This window comes from Carcharhinus amblyrhynchos, chromosome 26, assembly GCF_965287045.1.
Source record: "Carcharhinus amblyrhynchos chromosome 26, sCarAmb.v2.hapA, whole genome shotgun sequence".
Classification (NCBI taxonomy): Eukaryota; Metazoa; Chordata; class Chondrichthyes; order Carcharhiniformes; family Carcharhinidae; genus Carcharhinus; species Carcharhinus amblyrhynchos.
In genome coordinates this window covers 14489573-14512810 of record NC_137349.1, presented here as the reverse complement: position 1 = coordinate 14512810, position 23238 = coordinate 14489573, and the positions used below count along the sequence as shown (strand labels likewise).

The 23238-nt window shown below is 45.5% G+C and overlaps 1 protein-coding gene across 1 annotated transcript; it reads right to left on the bottom strand.

Moving 5' to 3' along the window:
• Nucleotides 1-2373: 2373 nt before the first annotated feature.
• ddx49 (DEAD (Asp-Glu-Ala-Asp) box polypeptide 49) lies at nucleotides 2374-17666 on the bottom strand. The gene is made up of 13 exons (XM_080212938.1): nucleotides 17525-17666; nucleotides 14674-14797; nucleotides 7984-8069; nucleotides 7778-7899; nucleotides 6141-6328; nucleotides 5554-5694; nucleotides 4924-4999; nucleotides 4500-4576; nucleotides 4291-4388; nucleotides 4124-4198; nucleotides 3863-3951; nucleotides 3581-3652; nucleotides 2374-2728 (listed from the first exon to the last, which is right to left on the bottom strand). Exons 1-13 carry the CDS (start codon nucleotides 17664-17666, stop codon nucleotides 2555-2557), a joined length of 1464 nt encoding a protein of 487 aa, XP_080069064.1. The 3' UTR covers nucleotides 2374-2554.
• Nucleotides 17667-23238: the final 5572 nt, after the last annotated feature.

Here is a 23238-nt window from a genome sequence, read left to right as displayed (position 1 = left end):
TCTAGACTCTCCTCAACCTCTGGGTGAAAGGGTTTTTCCTCACATTCCCTAAGGGTGGCACAGTTAGCACTGCTGCCTTGCGTGGGTTTCCTCTGGGTGCTCCAGTTTCTTCCCACAGTCCAGAGACGTGCGGGTTAGGTTGATTGGCCATGATAAATTGACGCATGTCAGGAGGATTAGCAGAGCAAGTATGTGGGCTTACGAGAATAAGGCCTGGGTGGTCAGTACAGGCTCAATGGGCCAAATAGCCTGTTTCTGCACAAGAGGGATTCTATGATCCTAGGCCTCCTGCCCCTTAAATTTATTCCCCACATCATTGATCGTTCCACAAAGGGAAAAGTTTCTTCCTGATTATCTGTGCCCCTCAGTCTTATACATGTCAATCATGACCCCCCTCCCCCGTCAGTCTCCTCTACTCAAAGGAAAACAACTCTAGTCTAGCCAATCTCTTAACTAAAACTCTCCAAGCCAGGTAACATCCTGGTAAATGCCCTCTGAACCCTTTCCAGCTGTCCCGTGCCTCCTATAATGTGGATTCCAGAACAGCACACAATACTGAAGCTGTGGCCTAACCAACGGTTTGTACAGTTTCTGCATAACCTCCTTGCTCTTGAACATTGCACCTCAGCTAGTAAAGTCAAGTAAACCATATGTCTTAGCCACTTTTTCCACCTGTCCTGCTACCTTAAGGGAGCAGTGTACGTGCACACTTGCTGCTTCCCAGGTTCTGTTATTCATCATGTATTCTCTTGTCGTCTTTGTCCTGTCCAAGTGCATCAGCTCACTTATCCGGACTGAATTCCCTTGCCAATGACCAGTTCAATTATGTCCTCCTGTAGTCTCACTATTTACTACCCTACCAACTTTTGTATCATTAGCAAACATATTGGTCAACCCTTTACTGATTAAAACCTTCTGCGTTCATTTATATAAACCACAATCAGAAAAGGCCCTGAACACTGATCTCTGTGGGACCCCACTGGACATAATCTTCCACTACGAGCAACATTCAATCATCACCCTCTGCTTTCTGTCACTCAGCCAATTCTAGATCCAATTTGCTAAATTTCCTTGGATCCCATGGGTTCTTAATTTCTGTGTCTCCCATGTGGGACCTTGTCCAAAGACACTCAAATGCACTGTCTTCATCTACACATAGCCACCTCTTTGAAAAATTCAATGAAGTTGGTCAGACGTGACCTCCCTTTAACAAAACTTTGTGGATTCTTGATTAATCCCTCAACAGGTATGACGGCATCTGTGGAGAGAATAGAGCCAATGTTTCTAGTCTTCCCCTCGTCCTCACTTTTCACCACACCAGCCTCTGCATTCAAAGGATCATGCTCTGTCATTGCCACCAACTCCAAGACGCTGCCACCACTCAACATGTATCTTCCCCTCACTCCCCGTTAGCGTTCTGCAGGGATTGTGCTCTCCATCACCCCAACATCTCACCTGCCTATGGCACCTTACCATGCAATCATAGAAGGTGCAACACTTGCCCCTTTACCTCCTTGCTGCTCACCATCCCAGGGTCTAAATACTCCTTTCAGGTGAAGCAATGATTCAAGAAGGCAGCTCACCACCACCTTCTCAAGGGCAACTAGGATGGCCAGCCTGTGACACCCATGTCCCACAAATGAATAAAATGGATTTTGAGTTCCTCATTCACTAGCTGAATAAAAACATTAATTTCAGTAAGTTTGGAGAGAACATGTAATAGATTATTAATGATAAGCCCCTGATGCCTGCACTGCAATTAGTGAGAGATGTGTAAGAGTCCAAACACAACTTAGCTGTTTATCTCTTGGGTAGCCACTGTCACTTCATAACAATGGGCTTTATGGAGCTATCTTTGTGATCTGTACTGTAGGTGAAGTGAGATACACAGGGGTTAACTACCCCATCATTAAGTAATGCAGTGAGTTTTATGTTCCTTGTTAATACTGGAATATCAAGTGACCCACTTCCTTATAATGTGATAAATACAAATGATGCAGTGAGATTCATTTTCCCCCAGCATCTGGAGCCCACGGAGCAAGAGTATATCCTTTAAATCTGCTCTGCTATCCAGTCAGCCTTAATTTCACTTTACTGCCTGTCTCCCATTCTTATCAAAAATCTAACCCCACCTTCAATATATTCAATGACCCAGTCTCACTGAGGAAAAAAATTCCAAAGACTTAAAGAACTTCAGGAGAAATTCCTCAGCTGTCTTACATGAGAGACCGCCTTACTTTGAAACTCTGCCCTTGTTCTAGATTCCCCTCAAGGGGAACATCCCATCAGAACCTTGAATTAATTAAACTCAATGACTTGGTTCAACACAGCAAGTAAGAAATTTCTTAGAACTTTTACTATGTTCTGCAAGTCTGAGAATAATTATTCCTGGCTCTAAAGACCATATGAGGGAAAAGTGCTCAAATAAATATTGTCTGTACAACTGATATTTAATATGACACTGAAAATAGGACAATGTAATAAAATGACTTTTAAATGGAAAGGCTGGACATAAACATCACAAAATGGTAGCAGATCCTTATCCAGGGATTCTTCACTTTAGTTTCCCTAGTGCCCTCTGCCGTCTCCTTTCCTTCTTCAGCAGTTTGTGTTTCAGCCGAGATGCTGCCTCTCTCTCCTGGGTCTCTTGGATTCTCTGCTTAAATCTCTGCTTCTCCTCCTTTAGTTTTGACAGCTCCTTTCTTCTCTTTAACTCCATTTCTGGATCCTTTAAACAGATAAAAGAACAGAATTGACATCAACGAAACCAGCTGGCAGGAGTGGGGGAGGGAGAGTTGGGTGTGGAGTTTACTTCCCCCTTACTTAGGGGCAGTTAGGGATGATCCTGCCAGTAATTCTCACTTCCTACAAGAATATTTTACAGCTGAATTTCCTGCCCCCAAGCTGCGAGCCCATTGCTCTGAAGCATCATTTTAATTGCTTGAGTAGACAACAGCCAGGACCAATGATGGCACTGCTGAAACCATCTCAGCAAGATGGTAGAGTACTTTAAATGAAACTGTAATCATTTTTACTCAACCATAACGGTGAAACACTGCACTCTGTATCATGGATAAGAAGAAGATGCGGAAATGAATCACAGCTGCTTGGAACCAGAATCCACAAAGCCAGTTAGATTGTAAAAAGTAAATATTGGCCAGGAACAAGCAGTGATAGTAAACCATTGGATATCACTGAAAACTGCAGTCTGTCATCAGAAAAGCACGTGCTGGCATGTGTTTGATGATAATAGCTATGACATAAGCAACACTGGGATTCCCTGATAGCATTTGCTAAGGGAGGGGATAAGGATAATACAAAATTTTGAAGTTTGCAGTCCATCTGATGCCATGTGGACATTAACAGGTAAAGGTTGCATGTACACAGACTGATACAGGCATGCTGGAATGATGACAATAGATCTCTGTACATGTGCATACTGACATTTGGTGTTGGCAGGACACACATATTAAAAATTGTTTTATTCCATTTCCTAATCAGAGAAAAAGATAGACTCTGTTTATTAGTGATCTTTCAGTATGCGGTTGACAGCAAGAGCTAAATTATGTTCCCCATGTACCTTTCCTTCCAGAATCATATCCTTCTTTTTGTTAATTTCCTTCTTTTCATCAAAGTCAGTCGACTCCAGTTCCTGGGATTAAAGAGAAACACATTCATTATCAATGCTGCCAAAATTCCCATCGGCTTAAATTGTAGAGCACATGCGGAGTGGGAAAACTGCCCACCTGCCTTCTCACAGACCTGAGACTGCAGGCTCCCAGACCAGGAGGGGGAGGGGGAATCACTCCATATCTCTACAATAAAACCTGAACCAGGAGTGTGACCAATATCAGCTACTTACAATCTCACACTCGCGTCGAGTCACTTTCACGTGTGTGAGAATCTTCAGCACGTTCTCCTCATCCACAGGAAACTCTTTCAGTTTGAGCTCTGTTGAGGAAATTAAGATCTAAATTGTGAAACCATCAAATCTGAAAAGTCTGCAACTTTTTCACTAACACAAACCTGCAAACTGCACCTCCCGCACACATGGCCCTGCCCCATCCCACCCCACCCGGCTTTGCACACAGCTCCCCCTCCTAACCCTCCAGATAATACTCACTTGTTTCCTCTTCAATCGCATGAACTAGATGAATGTCATACTGAGTAACAAGAGTGATAGAGATGCCTTGGCGACCTATAAAAACAGAATGATTAAAATCATTTAATCACAGGCCAGAGGGCAGAAGAAAAGAAGATCTGGAACACCGCTCCCCCCTCCCCAACTACCTGCTCGGGCAGTGCGGCCAACTCGATGGATGTAGATTTTCGGCAGTCCAGGTGTGTTATGGTTGATGACAACATGGACGGTGGGAATATCCAGACCACTGCGAAGAAAAGGTCAGAGTTAAGGATTTGTCAACAGTGCAGCATTGCCTCCAGAGGCACTTCCCACCACCACCCACTTCCCCAATGACCTCAGGCCTTTTAATCAATACCGAGAAGCGACGTCTGTAGCCACGAGGATCTTGAAAATGCTCGACTTAAACTGGGAGAGTGTGGAAAACCTCTGCTTCTGTAGAGAAAAAAAAACTCAATCAGAACAGCCTGCACCCACCCAGAGCTTTACTCTGTATTTAATCCCGTGCTGTACCTGTCCTGGGAGTGTTTGATGGGGACAATGTAGAGGGAGCTTTACTCTGTATCTAACCCTGTGCTGCACCTATCTTGGGAGTGTTAGATGCCCATCGCAAAATTCAATAACCCCCTTCCCCGAGGCAGAATTGTAAGGTCTCAGGTATAGTTATTTATAGAAAATGCAAGTTGTTTAAAATACTTAAATCCAGGTCAGCAATTTTAGTATTAATCTGAACTTTTGATAAAATTGGATGTAGATGTGATTCTGGACTGAGAAACACTCACCTGCTTCATCATAGAGTGCAGGGCGCCACAAGGGAAGTTAAATCTCCGCAGCATCATGTTGAGAACCTGGCACATTCTGCAAAGCATAAAGTTAGAATCACACACACACATTCTCCCATTCAGGACCACCGTCTCTCATACAGGAATATACTCAGGTACACAAACACATTTAACGCTCTCTCACTGCACTCATAAGAACATAAGAAATAGTCTTAAAAATATTTAGCGAGGCAGCCTCCACCACTTCAACGGGCAGAGAATTCCAGAGGTTCACCACGCTTTGAGTGAAGAAGTTCTTCCTCAACTCCGTTCTAAACCGCTCCCCCCTTTATCTTGAGGCTGTGCCCCCTAGTCCTACTGTCCTTTCTGAGCGGGAAGTCTCTCCACCTCTATCCTATCCATCCCATTCATCATCTTATACGTCTCAATGAGATCTCCCCTCATTCTTCTAAACTCTAACGAGTACAAGCCTAGTTTATTCAGCCTCTCCTCATAGCTCAACCCCCTCAACTCCGGCATCAGCCTAGTAAACCTCCTCTGCACTAGGGCATTAGTGAGGCCACAGCTGGAGTACTGTGTGCAGTTTTGGGCGCCGTACTTACGCAAGGATATTTTGGCCTTGGAACCTACTTGCATGTTTTTGTGAAAATGATAATGGACCAATCCTCATGTTCATCTTGAAACTTCTGAATCATGTGCACAAGGAAAGCGTCCTTCACTTGCTCAGGAACCAGGAGGTATCGCTGATCCAATTCGGCTACTGTACGAACTCTACAGAGAGACAGACAGAGCAATTCAGTGCAAATGCTTTCTATACAGCCTATCCTCCCATAAGACCAACTTGCCACAGCTGATCATCGTTTTCACAAATATTGCACATTATTCAGACCAGAAAGTTTAACAAGGGAAATACCTCATCACTGGAATGAACGTACATTGCACTCATTTCACTGGACAGAGTAGAGGGAGCTTTACTCTGTATCTAACACTGTGCTGTACTTGCCCTGGGAGTGTTTGATGGGGACAGCCTAGAGGGAGCTTTACTCTGTATCTAACCCCGTGCAATAGCTGTTCTGGGAGTGTTTGATGGGGGACAGTGTAGAGGGGGCTTTATACTATATCTAACGCCGTGCTGTCGCTGTCCTGGGAGTGTTTACTGGGGACAGTGTAGGGGGAGCTTTGCTCTGTACATAAACCCGTGTCGCATTTTTAATTACTCAGTCTTCAATTCCCAGAAGAAAGGCTTGTTCATGGCGATCTTTTGCAGCTCCTTTAACTTGTCAGTGAGGGTAGCACTAAACAGAAGCGTTTGCCTTTGGGCTGGAATGGCCTCCATGATCACTTCCAGATCCTGTGAGAAATCTGTGCAGCCTTGATCCAACAGCCTATCAGCTTCATCCAACACCTAGGTCAAAGGGAAAATGTTAACCACAAAAGACTGTCATGTTAATGGGTAAACAGGAGTTAGACCAGCAGCAATGTGTAATGTCCTGCAACACAACTGGAAGGAACTTCCAGCCAGAGCCATCCTTGGGAGCAATCCTGACACCTTAATGCAGTGCAAGAGGAATGGCTACGGAGAGACAATGTGCAGTGTTGCTCCTGGGTTCATTACATGGTTGGGTCAGTTATATCCAGAATGGTGGACAGGACATGGATGGAGTGGATAGTCAGAAGCTTTTTCCCAGGGTGTCAGAGTCAATTACTAGGGGGCACAGGTTTAAGGTGCGAGGGGCAAGGTTTAAAAGAGATGTACAAAGCAGTTTTTTTTTAAGTGGGTGCCTGGAACTCACTGCCAGGGGAGGTAGAGGAAGCGGATATGGTAGTGACTTTTAAGATGCGTTTTGATAAGTACGTGAATAGGATGGGAATAGAGAGATACGGTCCCCGGAAGGGTAGGGGGTTTTAGTTCAGTCAGGCAGCATGGTCACTGCAGGCTTGGAGGGCCGAAGGGCCTGTTCCTGTGCTGTAACTTTCTTTGTTCTTTGATGAGGTGAGACAGGTGCAAGCAAAGGAAAATTAACCATATCTTGTTTAAATCATGAAGGGTTTTGATGCAGTGAATGAGAAAGACTGTCTCTGGGTGTAATGTCTTCAATTTAAAATTGTGACAATGAGACAGATTAAGGCAAGTTTACACTGACTGTTATTAATACAAACCATATCCTGCCACAGGAAGCATTATACCTGTTATTGGAAAAATTAATATACAAACAGCAGGCTACGGACTGAAAGATGCTGGAGATTGGTTTGGGATTGACACAGGGCTATGGGGAGAGAGCAGGGCAATGGGATTAATACAGGGCTACGGAGAGAGGGCAGTGGGATTAGTTTAGGGATTGACACAGGACTATGGGGAGAGAGCAGGACAGTAGGGTTAGTTTGAGGATTGACACAGGATTAGTGGGATCAGTTTGGGGATTGATACAGGGCTACGGAGAGAGAGGGCAGTGGGATTAGTTTAGGGATTGACACAGGGCTATGGGGAGACAGCAGGACAGCGGGATTAAATGAGATTTGGATTTATATAACCACTTGTACAACATTCATTCTGCCAGAAGGGGACCCCCCAACTGTCACTGAACCTGATGCTCCAATTTGTGGCAGGAAATTTGCTGACCCCTGCCCCGCCAACCCCTCCCCCGCATCCCTCAGACTCTCCCCTCCTTGGTCGCCAATCCCACCCCACCAGACTCCCTCCCACTGCCCCCTGCACCAGACCCAAGACCCTCCCCCTGTCACCAACCCCTTCTCCAGTCCCTGCCCCCAATGAGGAAGTGGAGTTGGTGGAAAATCAGCACAGCCTCCCATTTCTAACACAAGAGAAATCGATTGTTCCCAGACTCAATCCTACCAGAAACTTGATTTTTTTCAGGCTGAAGGTATTGCTGCTCTGTATGTGGTCAGCTAACCGTCCTGGGGTTGCTATGACAATGTGAGGTTTCCTGGAAAGTTCTAGAGCCTGTGGAAGCATGTCTGTAGGAGGGAAATGTTCAGAGAATAAACTGAATCAGGAAAAAGGCATCAAAAGATGAGAGAAAATCTCTGACATGTACTTACTCATTCCACCGACAATCACACAATCTCTCAAACCTATAGGCTTCCCCAGGACTCGGAATTGTTCCGCAATCTGATAAGCCAACTCCCTGAGAAAATCACAAAGACATCTTAGTTCAAGCTCAGTTTGATTTCCCGCTCATTCTCAATCTTTTCATCTGCCTTTAAGGGGTAACAGCATGTTATCACAGAAGGGAGGAGTGTCAAGTGATCCAGTCTCAGTTTTACTTTGGCCTGTGAGCAGAGCGCAGCACACACAGCTCTGCTGTTGGTGGCTTCACACTTTCTGTCCATGTATATATGTTCTCAAGTGCCCTGTCTTAATAAACAAATCCATAAAGTGAATGATTGGTGTCTTTATAACAACACAACATGATGCACAGCAACGGTTAAACAGCCTGGCAGATTCAGTATAGGAACAACATGGCAAACAGCCTTAGATCACACTACATGATGTCAGACAATGTTTTAGAACAAAGAGCAAAGAAAATTACAGCACAGGAACAGGGCTTCAGTCCTCCAAGCCTGCACCAACATGCCCAACTGAACTAAACCCCCTATCCTTCCGGGGACCATATCCCCCTATTCCCATCCTATTCATGTACTTGTCAAGACACCCCTTAAAAGTCACTATTGTATCTGCTTCCACTACCTCCCCCTGCAATGATTTCTAGGCACCCACCACTCTGTGTAAAAAACTTCCCTCGCACATCTTCTTTAAACTTTGCCCCTCACACCTTAAATCTATGCCCCCGAGTACCTCTTCCACCCTGGGAAAAGACTTCTGACTATCCAGTCTTTCCATGCTCCTCATAATCTTGTAGACTTCTATCAGGTCACCCCTCAACCTCTGAAGTTCCAATGAGAACAAACCAAGTTTCTCCAATCTCTTCTCATAGCTAATGTCCTCCATACCAGGCAACATCCTAGTAAATATTTTCTGTACCTCTCCAAAGCCTCCACATCCTTCTGGTAGTGCAGTGACTAGAATTCAACACTATATTCAAAGTGCGGCCTAACTAAGGTTCTGTAAAGCTGCAACATGACTTGCCAATTTTTAAATTCAATGCCTGGCTGATGAAGGCAAGCAAGCCTTCTTGACTACCTTCTCCACCTACGTTGCCACTTTCAGTGACCTGTGTACCTGTACACCCAGATCCCTTTGCCTTAACTCTCAAGGGTTCTGCCATTTACTGTATATTTCCTATCTGTATTAGACCTTCCAAAATGCATTACCTCACATTTGTCCGGATTAAACTCTATCTGCCATCTCTCCGCCCAAGTCTCCAACCGATCTATATCCTGCTATATCCTGTCGGACCTCATCACTACCTGCTAATCTACCAACCTCAGTGTCGTTCGCAAACTTACTAATCGATCCTGTTACATTTTCCTCCAAATCATTTATATGTATTAGAAACAGCAAAAGTCCCAGCACTGATCCCTGAGGAACCCCACTTGTCACAGCCCTCCATTCAGAAACGCACCCTTCCACTGCTACCCTCTGTCCTCTTTGACCGAGCCAGTTTTGTATCCACCTTGGCAGCTCACCTCTGATCCCATGCAACTTCACCTTCTGCACCAGTCTGCCATGACAGACCTTGTCAAAGGACTTACTGAAGTCCATGTAGACAACATCCACTGCCCTACCCTCATCAATCATAAGAACATAAGAAATAGGAGCAGGAGTAGGCCATCTAGCCCCTCGAGCCTGCCCCGCCATTCAATAAGATCATGGCTGATCTTAAGTGGCTCAGTTCCACTTTCCCGCTTTCTCCCCATAACCCTTAATCCCCTTGACTACCAAAAACCTATCTACCCGCGTCTTAAATATATTTAGCGAGGTAGCCTCCACCACTTCAACGGGCAGAGAATTCCAGAGATTCACCACCCTTTGAGTGAAGAAGTTCCTCCTCAACTCCGTTCTAAACTGCACCCCCCCCTTATCTTGAGGCTGTGTCCTCTAGTCCTGCTGTCCTTTCTGAGCGGGAAAAACCTCTCAGCCTCTACCCTATCTATCCCCTTCATCATCTAATACATTTCAGTAAGATCCCCCCTCATCCTTCTAAACTCCAACGAGTACAAGCCCAGTCTATTCAGCCTCTCTTCATAGTTCAACCCCCTCAACTCCAGTACCAGCCTAGTGAACCTCCTCCGCACTCCCTCCAAGGCCAAAATATCCTTGCGCAAATGCAGCGACCAAAACTGCACACAGTACTCCAGCTGCGGCCTCACCAGTACCCTATACAGTTGCAGCAAGACCTCCCTGCTATATTCTATCCCCCTCGCTATAAAGGCCAGCATCCCATTCGCCTTCTTGATCACCTGCAGACTAGGTTTTTGCGACGCATGCACAAGGACCCCCGGGTCCCTCTGCACCGTAGCATGCTGCAGCTTTTCGCCCTTAAATAGTAGTCCCTCCTATTATTCCTACCAAAGTGGATAACCTCACACTTGCCAACATTGTATTCCATCTGCCAGGTCCTCGCCCACTCGCTTAGCCTATCTAGATCCCTCTGCAGACTTTCTACACCCTCCACACAATTTGCTTTTCCACTTAACTTTGTGTCATCAGCAAATTTCGACACCCTACACTCAGCTCCCTCCTCCAGATCATCTATATAAATGGTAGATAGCTGAGGCCCCAGCACCGATCCCTGGGGCACTCCACTAGTCACCAACCGCCAATCCAAATAGCACCCATTGACACCTACTCTCTGCCTCCTATTTAACAGTCAATCCTCTATCCACGCTAACATCATCTTCATCACTTCCTCCACAAACTTGATCGAGTTCGTAAGACACGACCTCCCCTTCACAAAATCATGTTGCCTCTCACTAGTACATCCATGTATTTCCAAGTGGGAATAAATCCTATCTCGAAGAATCCTCTGCAATAATTTCCTCACCACAGATGTAAGGCTCACCGGCCTGTAATTACCTGGATTATTCTTGCTAGCCTTCATAAACAAAGGAACAACACTGGCTATTGTCCAATCCTCTGAGACCTTCCCTGTGTGGGTATGCCGGCGTCGGACTGGCGTAAACACAGTGAAAAGTCTGACAACACCAGGTTTTAGTCCAACCTATTTATTTGATAATATACTCACAAGCTTTCGGGGTTAGCCCCTTCGTCAGGTGAATGGAGAGTTCTGGCCTCAGACAGAGCATATAAAGCACAGACAGTTTAGAGATTACTGATTAGAATGCGAATCCTTACACCTAACCTGCTGTTCAAGACCTGAAGTGGCTGATAATGTGAGTGGAAGGAGCACTGATCACAGTTTAAAGAGATGTGTATTGTCTCCAGACAGTACAGTAAGTGAGGTTTTGCAAACCCAGGCAAGTCACGGGGGTTACAGATAGTGCGACACGAACCCAAGATCCCTGTTGAGACCGTCCTCATGTATGCAGAACTTGGCTATCAGTCTCTGTTCAGCGACTCTGCGCTGTCGTGTGTCGTGAAGGCCGCCTTGGAGAATGCTTACCTGAAGGTCAGAGGCTGAATGCCCGTGACCACTGAAGTGTTCGCCAACAGGAAGGGAACAGTCTTGCCTGGTGACTGTCGAGCGACGTTCATTCATCCGTTGTCGTAGCGTCTGCATGGTCTCCCCAATGTACCATGCTTCGGGACATCCTTTCTTGCAACGTATCAGGTAGACAATGTTGGCCGAGTTGCAAGAGTATTTACCATGTACCTGGTGGATGGTATTCTCACGTGTGATGATGGTATCCATGTCAATGATCCGGCATGTCTTGCAGAGGTTGCTGTGGCAGGGTTGTGTGGTATTGTGGCCACTGTTCTCCTGAAGGCTGGGTAGTTTGCTGCGAACAATGGTCTGTTTGAGGTTGTGTGGTTGTCTGAAAGCAAGAAGTGGGGGTGTGGGGATAGCCCTGGCGAGATGTTCGTCTTCATCAATGATATGTTGAAGACTCCGGAGAAGATGTCGTAGCTTCTCCGCTCCGGGGAAGTACTGGACGACGAAGGGTACTCTGTCCACTGTGTCCCGTGTTTGCCTTCTGAGGAGATCGGTGCGGTTTTTCGCTGTGGTGCATCGGAACTGCCGATCTATGAGTCGAGCACCATACCCTGTTCTTATGAGGGCATCTTTCAGGGTCTGGAGGTGTCTGTCACGATCCTCCTCATCTGAGCAAATCCTGTGTATACGGAGGGCTTGTCCATAGGGAATGGCTTCTTTAACATGTTTAGGGTGGAAACTGGAGTTGTTTCAGTGATTGTTCACCATGAGGCCAAAGGAAGAAAATGTCATCGATGTATCTAGTGTACAGCATCGGTTGAAGATTCTGTTCTGTGAACAATCACTGAAACAACTATATGATGATATCAACAAATTCCACCCCACCATCAGACTCACCATGGACTATTCCCCAGAATCAGTTGCATTCTTGGACACATGCATCTCCATTAAGGACGGTCACCTCAGCACCTCACAGACAATCTCTCAATGCTCCACTTCTCCAGTTTCCACCCTAAACATGTTAAAGAAGCCATTCCCTATGGACAAGCCCTCCGTATACACAGGATTTGCTCAGATGAGGAGGATCGTGACAGACACCTCCAGACCCTGAAAGATGCCCTCATAAGAACAGGATATGGTGCTCGACTCATAGATCGGCAATTCCGATGCGCCACAGCGAAAAACCGCACCGATCTCCTCAGAAGGCTAACACAGGACACAGTGGACAGAGTACCCTTCGTCGTCCAGTACTTCCCCGGAGCGGAGAAGCTATGACATCTTCTCCGGAGTCTTCAACATATCATTGATGAAGACGAACATCTCGCCAGGGCTATCCCCACACCCCCACTTCTTGCTTTCAGACAACCACACAACCTCAAACAGACCATTGTTCGCAGCAAACTACCCAGCCTTCAGGAGAACAGTGGCCACAATACCACACAACCCTGCCACAGCAACCTCTGCAAGACATGCCGGATCATCGACATGGATACCATCATCACACGTGAGAATACCATCCACCAGGTACATGGTAAATACTCTTGCAACTCGGCCAACATTGTCTACCTGATACGTTGCAAGAAAGGATGTCCCGAAGCATGGTACATTGGGGAGACCATGCAGACGCTACGACAACGGATGAATGAACGTCGCTCGACAGTCACCAGGCAAGACTGTTCCCTTCCTGTTGGCGAACACTTCAGTGGTCACGGGCATTCAGCCTCTGACCTTCGGGTAAGCATTCTCCAAGGCGGCCTTCACGACACACGACAGCGCAGAGTCGCTGAACAGAGACTGATAGCCAAGTTCTGCACACATGAGGACGGTCTCAACAGGGATCTTGGGTTCGTGTCGCACTATCTGTAACCCCCGTGACTTGCCTGGGTTTGCAAAACCTCACTTACTGTACTGTCTGGAGACAATACACATCTCTTTAAACTGTGATCAGTGCTCCTTCCACTCACATTATCAGCCACTTCAGGTTTTGAACAGCAGGTTAGGTGTAAGGATTCGCATTCTAATCAGTAATCTCTAAACTGTCTGTGCTTTATATGCTCTGTCTGAGGCCAGAACTCTCCATTCACCTGACGAAGGGGCTAACCCCGAAAGCTTGTGAGTATATTATCAAATAAATAGGTTGGACTAAAACCTGGTGTTGTCAGACTTTTCACTGACCTTCCCTGTGGCCAGTGAGGTTATAAAGATTTCTCTCAAGGCTCAGCAATTTCCTCCTTTGCTCTCTCAGTATTCTGGGCTATATCCCATCAGGCCCTGGGGATTTGTCTACCTTAATTTTTCTCAAGAACCCCAATATCTCCTCCTTTTTGATCTCAACATGACTCAAACTATCTACACATCCTTTCCCAGACTCATCGTCCACCAAAGGGTCAAGAGTTTCAAGTTTTTAGGTGTCCAGATCATCAACAACATGTCCTGCACCATCCCATCACCCCACCCATTCTGACACTATAGTTAAGAAAGCCCACCAACATTTCTACTTTCTCAGAAGATTAAGGAAATTTGTTGTGTCAGCCATGACTCTCACCAACTTTTACAGATGCACCATAGAAAGCATTCTTTCTGGTTGTTTCACAGCTTGGTATGGCTCCTGCTCTGCCCAAGACCACAAGGGACTACAAAAGGTTGTGAATGTAGCCCAATCAATCACGCAAACCAGCCTCCAATCCATTGACTCTGTCTACACCTCCCGCTGCCTCAGCAAAGCGACCAGCATAGTTAAAGCCTTGGGTGACTGTCTGTGTGGAGTTTGCATGTTCTCCCCGTGGATTTCCTTCAGGTGCTGCAGTTTCCTCCCACAGTCCAAAGAAATGCAGGTAAGATGGATTAGCCATAGTGAATGTGTGGGGTTATGGGGATGTGGTGGGGGAAGAGGGCCTGGGTAAAAGTCTATCAGAGTTGCTGCAGATCCAATGGGCTGAATGGCCTCCTTCTACATCGTAGAGATTCTATGGTTGCAGGTATAAGAACCAGGGTGACAAATCTTGACAGGGTAAGTGGTGAAAGGAATAATCATGCAGAGAAGCTTCAGTTAAATGGAAGGTATCATCAACCCTCAGCCAACTTTCTATCTGAAAAAGAGGCACACTTTCTAATTTCTCTTTATGGGGTTACTGGGGTGAAGGGGATTCAGGACTTTCCGAGTCCCACTGCAAACGATTCCAACGACAATTCATAATCTGATCAAAGTTGTCACCTGGTTGGCGCCAGCACCAAGCAGAATATTCCATACGGATCTTCCGACAGTTTCTGAAGAATGGGGAGAACAAAGGCCGCTGTTTTGCCGCTTCCAGTTTTGGCGCAACCCAAACAGTCCTGTCCTGGGAGAGAAAACACAAATCAACTTTCTGAATGAAGAAAATGGGTCGGGGGCAAATAACAAGGTACTGGGGTCACAGGTCAAAGGACAAGAAGTCAGGCACCAGGATAAGAACATAAGAACATAAGAAATAGGAGCAGGAGTAGGCCATCTAGCCCTTCGAGCCTGCCCCGCCATTCAATAAGATCATGGCTGATCTGTCGTGGCTCAGTTCCACTTTCCCGCCCTCTCCCCATAACCCTCAATCCCTTCTCTTATCAAAAACCCATCAACCCGCTTCTTAAAAATATTTAGCGAGGCAGCCTCCACCACTTCAACGGGCAGAGAATTCCAGAGATTCACCACCCTTTGAGTGAAGAAGTTCCTCCTCAACTCCGTTCTAAACCGCCTCACAGGTCAAATGACAAGGAGCCAGGTACCGTGGTCACAGGACAAGGAACTAGGTACCAGGGTCACGGGTCACAGGACGAGAAGCCAGGTACCAGGAGTCACAGGACAAGGAGCCAGGTATCAGGGTCACAGGTCAAAAGACAAGGAGCCAGGTCGCAGGGTCACGGGTCAAAGGACAAGGAGTCAGGTACCTGGGTCACAGGTCAAAGGACATGGAATTAGGAAAGTGGGCTCCTGGACATGTGTCCTTTGTTTGAACAGAGGGGAGTATGGTAGGATGAGAGAGGAATTGGCGAATGTTGATTGGGGGAGTGCGTTGGAAGGTAGGTCTGCTGAGGAACAGTGGAGGATCTTTAAGGAGATCTTTCTTGGTGCTCAGCAGAAATTTATTCCGATGGTTAAAAAGGATTGGAGGAGAAGAGGTAATCAGCTGTGGATAACGAAGGAGGTGAAGGGAAGTGTTAAATTAAAAGCGGATGCGTTTAGAGTAGCTCAGAGTAGTGGGCGAGAGGAGGATTGGGAGAGGTTTAAATGTCAACAAAGAAATTGATAAAGAAGGGTAGGATAAACTATGAAGCTGGGCTAGCGCTTAATATAAAAAAGGATAGCAAAAGTTTTTATAAATACATAAAAAGGAATGTTAGAATCCGTGATCAAGGAGAAAATAGTGAGGCATCTTGAGGAGAATTGTTTGGTAGACCAAACGCAGCACGGTTTCGTTAAGGGGAAGTCGTGTCTGACAAACTTATTGGAGTTCTATGAGGATGTGTCTAGGGCGGTGGACAGAGGAGAGCTGGTGGATGTGGTCTTTCTTGATTTTCAGAAGGCGTTTGACAAGGTGCCTCACAAGAGATTATTGCAGAAGGTCAGGGGGCATGGAGTTGGGGGTAGGGTGTTAGCGTGGATAGAGGATTGGCTGTCAAATAGGAGGCAGAGAGTAGGGGTCAATGGGTGTTATTCGGATTGGCGGTTGGTGACTAGTGGAGTGCCCCAGGGGTCGGTGCTGGGGCCTCAGCTATTCACCATTTATATAGATGATCTGGAGGAGGGAACCGAGTGTATGGTGTCGAAATTTGCTGATGACACCAAGGTTGGGGGAACGGCAAATTGCGCGGAGGGTGTGGAGAATCTGCAGAAGGATCTAGATAGGCTAGGCGAATGGGCCAGGAAATGGCAAATGGAATTTAATGTTGGCAAGTGCGAGGTGGTCCACTTTGGTAGGAATAATGGTAGGAAAGACTATTACTTACGTGGCGAAAAACTGCAGCAGGCGACGGTGCAGAGGGACCTCGGGGTCCTTGTGCATGAGTCGCAAAAACCCAGCCTGCAGGTGCAGCAGGTGGTCAGGAAGGCGAATGGGATGCTGGCCTTCATAGCGAGGGGGATTGAATATAAAAGTAGGGAGGTCTTGCTGCGGCTGTATAGGGCATTGGTGAGGCCGCAGCTGGAGCACTGTGTGCAGTTTTGGGCGCCGTACTTACACAAGGATATTTTGGCCTTGGAGGGAGTGCAGAGGAGGTTTACTAGGCTGATACCGGAGTTGAGCTATGAGGAGAGGCTGAATAAACTAGGCTTGTACTCGTTAGAGTTTAAAAGAATGAGGGGAGATCTCATTGAGACATACAAGATGTTGAATGCGATGGATGGGATAGAGATGGAGTGGTTCTTCCCGCTCAGAAAGGACAGTAGGACTAGAGGGCACAGCCTCAGGATAAAGGGGGGGTGGTTTAGAAAGGAGTTGAGGAGGAACTTCTTCACTCAAAGGGCGGTGAATCTCTGGAATTCTCTGCCCGTTGAAGTGGTGGAGGCTGCCTCGCTCAATATTTTTAAGACGCGGGTTGATAGGTTTTTGATAGGCAAGGGGATTAAGGGTTATGGGGAGAGGGCGGGAATGTGGAACTGAGCCACGACAGGTCAGCCATGATCTTATTGAATGGCGGGGCAGGCTCGAGGGGCTAGATGGCCTACTCCTGCTCCTATTTCTTATGTTCTTACGTACTGGGCACACAGGTCACAGGGCAAGAAGTCAGGTACCAGGGCCATGGATGAAAGGACAAGGAGCTAGGTACTGAGGTCAGAGGACAAGGAGCCAAGTACGGGGGTCACAGGTCGAAAGACAAGGAACCAGGTACCAGAGTCACAGGTCAAAGGACAAGGAACCAGGGTCACAGGTCAAAGGACAAGGAGCCAGGTGCCGAGGTCATAGGTCAAAGGACACGGAGTCAGGTACCGGGGTCACGGGTCACAGGGCAAGGAGCCAGGTACCAGGGTCATGGGACAAAGGACAAGGAACCAGACACCGGATTCACAGGGGAGTGGAGGGGTCCCGGTCTCTCACCTCGCAGGATAGCCGGGATACAGTTCTGCTGTACGGGGCTGGGCTGCCGGATTCCGAGCTGCTCCGCCTGCTCCGCGATCCAGGGCTGGAGACCGAGAGAAGTGAGACCCGCCACCGCCGCCATAACACACGCTAACGTCATCAACTGGGAACCGGCGCAGCGTGATTACTTCACCCGGAAACACGTGGCCGGCGCCATCTTTGATGCTGGCAGAGCCGGGACCCGGATTTCCAGCAAAAATCTCAATCGGCTTCATAACTGGCCCGTCTATGACCTCACATGACCCTAAGTGACCCCCACTGTGACCCCTAGAGTAGTCTTACTCTCTGGGTCACATTAATTCCTTCTCTTCCTTTTCCTGAGGTTGTGACTGTCCCACATCCAGCTGCAAATCAACATCAGAAACATCTGCAGCACCTGGCAGGAGAGAAAAGGACAGAAACATTCCAGCTGTAACAGAAGGGTATCTGGACTCCAAACCTCTTCTTACAGACGCTACCAGACCCACTGAGATTTTCCAGCATTTTCTAAAAGTTTATTTATTAGTTCACAAGTAAGGCTTACATTAACACTGCAACGAAGTTACAGTGAAATTCCCCTAATCGCCACACTCCGGCGCCTGTTCGGGTCAATCCATCTAACCAGCACGTCTTTCAGACTTTGGGAGGAAACCGGAGCACCCGGAGGAAACCCATGCAGACACAGGAAGGACATGCAGATTCCGCACAGACAGTGATCCAAGCCAGGAATCGAACTCGGATCCCTGGCACTGTGAGGCAGCAGAGCTAACAGCTGTGCCATCGTGCTGCCCCAACTACAGTGCCACCATGCCAAAAATAGCAGTCCTTGTTCAAGTAGTGATATCAGCTGGGATCGTAACAATATGTAAGTTAGGAAAGAAGTCAAAAATTAGGAATGTAAGGAGAAACTACAAAATTAAGTCTTCTACAGACGGAGCAATAACAAAAGATCGGGGTTTGGACCCAGTGAGGGACACACATGATACACTCACGGATATTGACAGCAAATTGTCAGCAATGACTTTGTCTGGATAATTACCAGGGAAATTAACATTGTGCAGGTGACATTAGATAAAGATCAAAAACGATTAAAGTCATTTAAAATAGAAAGGGGGGGAGAGAGTTCATAAACTAATTAAATTTATAAAAAGACACATCTCCTAGTTCAAATGAATTGATGCAGCTTATTAAAACAAGGAACTATTACCAGGATCATCATCAGCTCCTACGCTTTCTGATCACAGTGTCCCCTCCCTGCACACTCTGTTAAAGTATCCCATATTAATGATAAAGTCAAATTGATATCAGGTTTCACAATTCAGTCTTCAGATTTTTGCTGTGATGTTGATATCAGTATCAGGTGCCTGGTTATGCCACCCACCCCACTGATCTTGTCACTCTAAGTGACTGCCTCATTTGCACAGTGGTTGCACTAGCCTGACTGTTCAGATACATAAAAATCCAATGGAAAAATGAGGGACAGAGAGAGATAATGTGATTCCTACATCTAAAAAGGGAGAGCAAGTCCTGGAAGCTATAGACCAATTGGCCTAGTGTCAGTGTTAGGAAAGAAATAAAATAAATAATAGGAAGACACCCAGAAACTGAAATGAGAACAAAGTGTCAGAGCACAGATATCAAAAAGGAAGGTCACGTTTAACCAACAATGTTGAGTTATATGTAGTGTAACAGAAAGCGTGGATAAGAACACAAGAAATAGGAGCAGGAGTAGGCCATCTAGCCCTTCAAGCCTGCCCCGCCATTCAATAAGATCATGGCTGATCTGTCGTGGCTCAGTTCCACATTCCCGCCCTCTCCCCATAACCCTTAATCCCCTCGCTTATCAAAAACCCACCAACCCGCGTCTTAAAACTATTTAGCGAGGCAGCCTCCACCACTTCAACGGGCAGAGAATTCCAGAGATTCACCACCCTTTGAGTGAAGAAGTTCCTCCTCAACTCCATTCTAAACCGCCCCCCCTTTATCTTGAGGCTGTGCCCCCTAGTCCTACTGTCCTTTCTGAGCGGGAAGAGTCTCTCCACCTCTAACCTATCCATCCCATTCATCATCTTATAAGGCCAATGCACAGATACAATGGGGGACGAATCCTATTATGGCCACTAACTCTTGTGCAATTGCCACAATGGGATTTGTGCCAGTGAGATTGTAGAGTCATAAAATGCAGAGAATGACCTTTCAAGCATTGAGTCTGCATCTATAATATCTACCACTAAAGGTGCGCTGAAGCCATTTTCCTGCACTTAGCGCAGAATGAGATCTCTCACTCCCTCCACCCACCCACCCACCGCTGCCCCCCCCCCAACAAACTGGCGATTGATCAAGTTCACGTCCAACGAAGCCATCAACATGATTGCATCTGGGGAGTAGGGCGTTTGGAAGATCACACTCTGAAATCTTGTGTGCACAAATCCCCCTCACGAGATTCAGTGTGATTTGCACTTGCAGCTGGTGCTGCTGCTGAATCACAGCCACTGGGACTCTTTCTAACACAGTGTCTGTCTCTCTCCCTCTCTAATACACCGTGGCCAGAATGTTGTGGGTGCTCATGCCAGTAGGATTTTTGCATCCCGCTGCAACAATGTCAGAGATTTGGTACACCAAATTCACTGACTTCACTGCAATGGGAGCGTGGTGTGAACAGCCCATAAAATCACACCTTCTCTTTCTCTCTATTGCAATGTGTCCCTCTCTCTCATGCAGTGTCCCTCTCTAATGCTCCGTCTCTCTCTCTCTAACACAGTGTGTCCCTCCCTCTAACGCGCTGTTCCTTTCTCTAATGAACTATGTCTCTTGTTAGGGACCAGATCAGAAACCCCAAGGTATACTATGAAGTTAGACTAGACCCCAATTATGTTTACATTTCGGCATCAGTGCAAGGATAAAGTTTTTCACTTCAGGAGTGATTCTTTTGACCCTCTGGGAAGATTTTATTAAAACTTTATCTAATACAGTTTAACTATATCAAAAAGAATTAGTGTAACGTTTACCAATTGAAATATTTAAACATGACAAAATATAATTCTTAACTGTTAGTCTATCTCCATTAGTTCCAGTGAATGCAATATTCTTCATAGATGTAAACTCCTCTTCAAAAATTAATTAGCAAACAATAGACTTACGTTCTGGTACATGGGCTGCCTGTCCTCAATCCTCCAGAACATCTCCTGCTCTTTCCGCTCCAAACAGAAACTGCCTGTTTTTTTCTCTCTCTGTAAGATTAGCTCTTCCTATTAGCACAAGATGCACTTTTGTCAGGCAACCTAATTAAACTCCTACTCTGAAATTTCAGAGGACAACCCTAAAATAAACAAAATTGCATTAATTCAGATTAAGACAAACACACCAATAACTAGGAGCAATTATTCATCTGCATTCTCAGCAGATGGGCTACCTGGAGCAGACAAAGCAGCACTGATTAAGCAGAGTTGAATCTTAACAGTTCCTTCACAAGAAACATGACACAAATGCATTTCTTAAAGGCACAGTATCATCACATCTCCCCTATAGAAAATTAACCATCAATATGCAAAGATGGCTTCATTTTCAAAACATTCACTTTCACACTACTAGTACATTGCAAACTAGATATATTTTATCAAAGTATGCAAATTTAACATTAGTTTAATCCAATTCAGTCCTTTTCCTCCAACACTGAACAATCCCCCTTCTTTCATCAAAGTGGTGATAAAGCATCGGCAATTTAGTTCTTTGTTCCTTCTTTTCTTAACATGCTGCTGTTGTTCAGTTGCTTCCTCTTTCTTCTCAAAAGCCTTCTTCAATTTTTGATCCATCTTTGATTCCAAATCCGAGCTCAATCTTGTTGTCATGGTTGTAAATTAGTTTTGACAATGTCCTCAGAGATCAGATGTGGAGATGCCGGTGTTGGACTGGAGTAAATAAGTAAGAAGTCTCACAACACCAGGTTAAAGTCCAACCAGTTTATTTGATAGTAAACCCACAAGCTTTTGGAAATGCTGTTCCTTCGTCAGGCGTGTGGAAAGTTCAGAACTGGGGTGTCCTTGTGAACCAGTCGCACTTAATTGAGATTTGTAACTATCCATCACTTCATCAACGTGTTTCATCCAGACTTTCAGCTGCTGCATCTCAGAATGTCAGCTTTTCCTTCTGAACCTGTGACAAATTGAATGGATAAATCTACATGGATATTGCTTAATTGGAATTGAATTTTCTACATTGACCTCATGCACAATTACTTTAGTACTCCTTAGTTTATTCCCCCATATATCTCCATGTGACTGTAATAACTCTTTTAGGTCATTTTGATTTTCCTCTGGAAGATATATCAGTAATTTATTATAATTTCTAATTACTTCCTCATTATCCAATCTTATTGGTAGAATGTCAAATTCATCTGGATTTGTTTCTTCACTCTGAGTTGTAACAACTAACACATCCTGCTTCTGCTTTCCTCCCCTATTAAAATATTGCTTGAGCATATTAACAAGACACACACTGTGAGTTTTCCTTCTGTCTGGTGTTCTTTTCAAATAATTCACCTCACTCAATTTTCTTTCAATTTGATAAGACCCACTAAACCTTGCTTTTAATGGTTTACCTACCACTGGTAATAATACTAATATTTTATCCCCACGAGGAAAGCTACAAATTTTTGATTTCTTATTTGCTTCTTTTCTCGTCACATGCTGTGCCACTGTTAAAACGTTGTCGAGCCAACTCACCAGGTCTAGATAATCTTTCCCTAAAGTTTGACACACAGTACGACAATGTAGTCTAAGATGTTGACTCATCAATTTAAGTGGTCCTCGTAGCTCATCACCAAAAAAAAATTCAAATAGACTGAATTTAGTCGATTCATTCGGTGCATCCCTAATTGCAAAAAGTACAAATGAAATTTATTTATCAGAGTCCTTGGGATAGTTTTGATTATAGGCCCTCAATGTGGTCTTTAAAGTTTGATGGCACCGCTCCCTGCAATTGTGGATGGTAAGCAGTTGATTTAAATAGTTTTACTCTTAGGGTATCCGTAACTTCCTTGAATAACTTTGATGTAAAATTTGATCCTTGATTTGATTGTATTTATGTGGGTAGTCCATACCTAGTAAAAGATTTAAATAACTCCTCTATAATCCTTTTAGCTGTAATATTGCATTATGGAATTGCTTCTGGAAACCTCGGAGACACATCCATTATAGCCAATTGATATTGATTCCCACTTTTCATATTAGAATTTACAATCTATATGTAAGTGATCTGTGAGCAGGAATATAGTGAACATGACAAAATTTGAGAATGATTAAAAAAAAGGTGGGAAAGCAGGCAGTGAAGAGAATATAGAGATTCTACGGACAGATATAGATAGGTTAGAAGAATGAGCCAAAATTTGACAGACGGAGTTTAATGAGAATAAATGTGAGGTTATCCATTCTGGCAGAAAACAAAAAGGCATATTAGTGCAAAGAACAGTGCAGCACAGGGACAGGCCCTTCGCACCTCCCCCACCCCCCCAAGTCTGCACCTCCATTCAGAAAAACACCCTTCCACTGTTACCCTTTGTCTTCTGTGGCCAAGCCAGTTCTGAATCCATCTAGCTAGCTCACCCCTGATCCTGTGAGATTTAATCTTTTGTACCAGCCTGTCATGATTGTCAAATGCTTTACTGAAGTCCACGTAGACAACACCCACAACCCTTC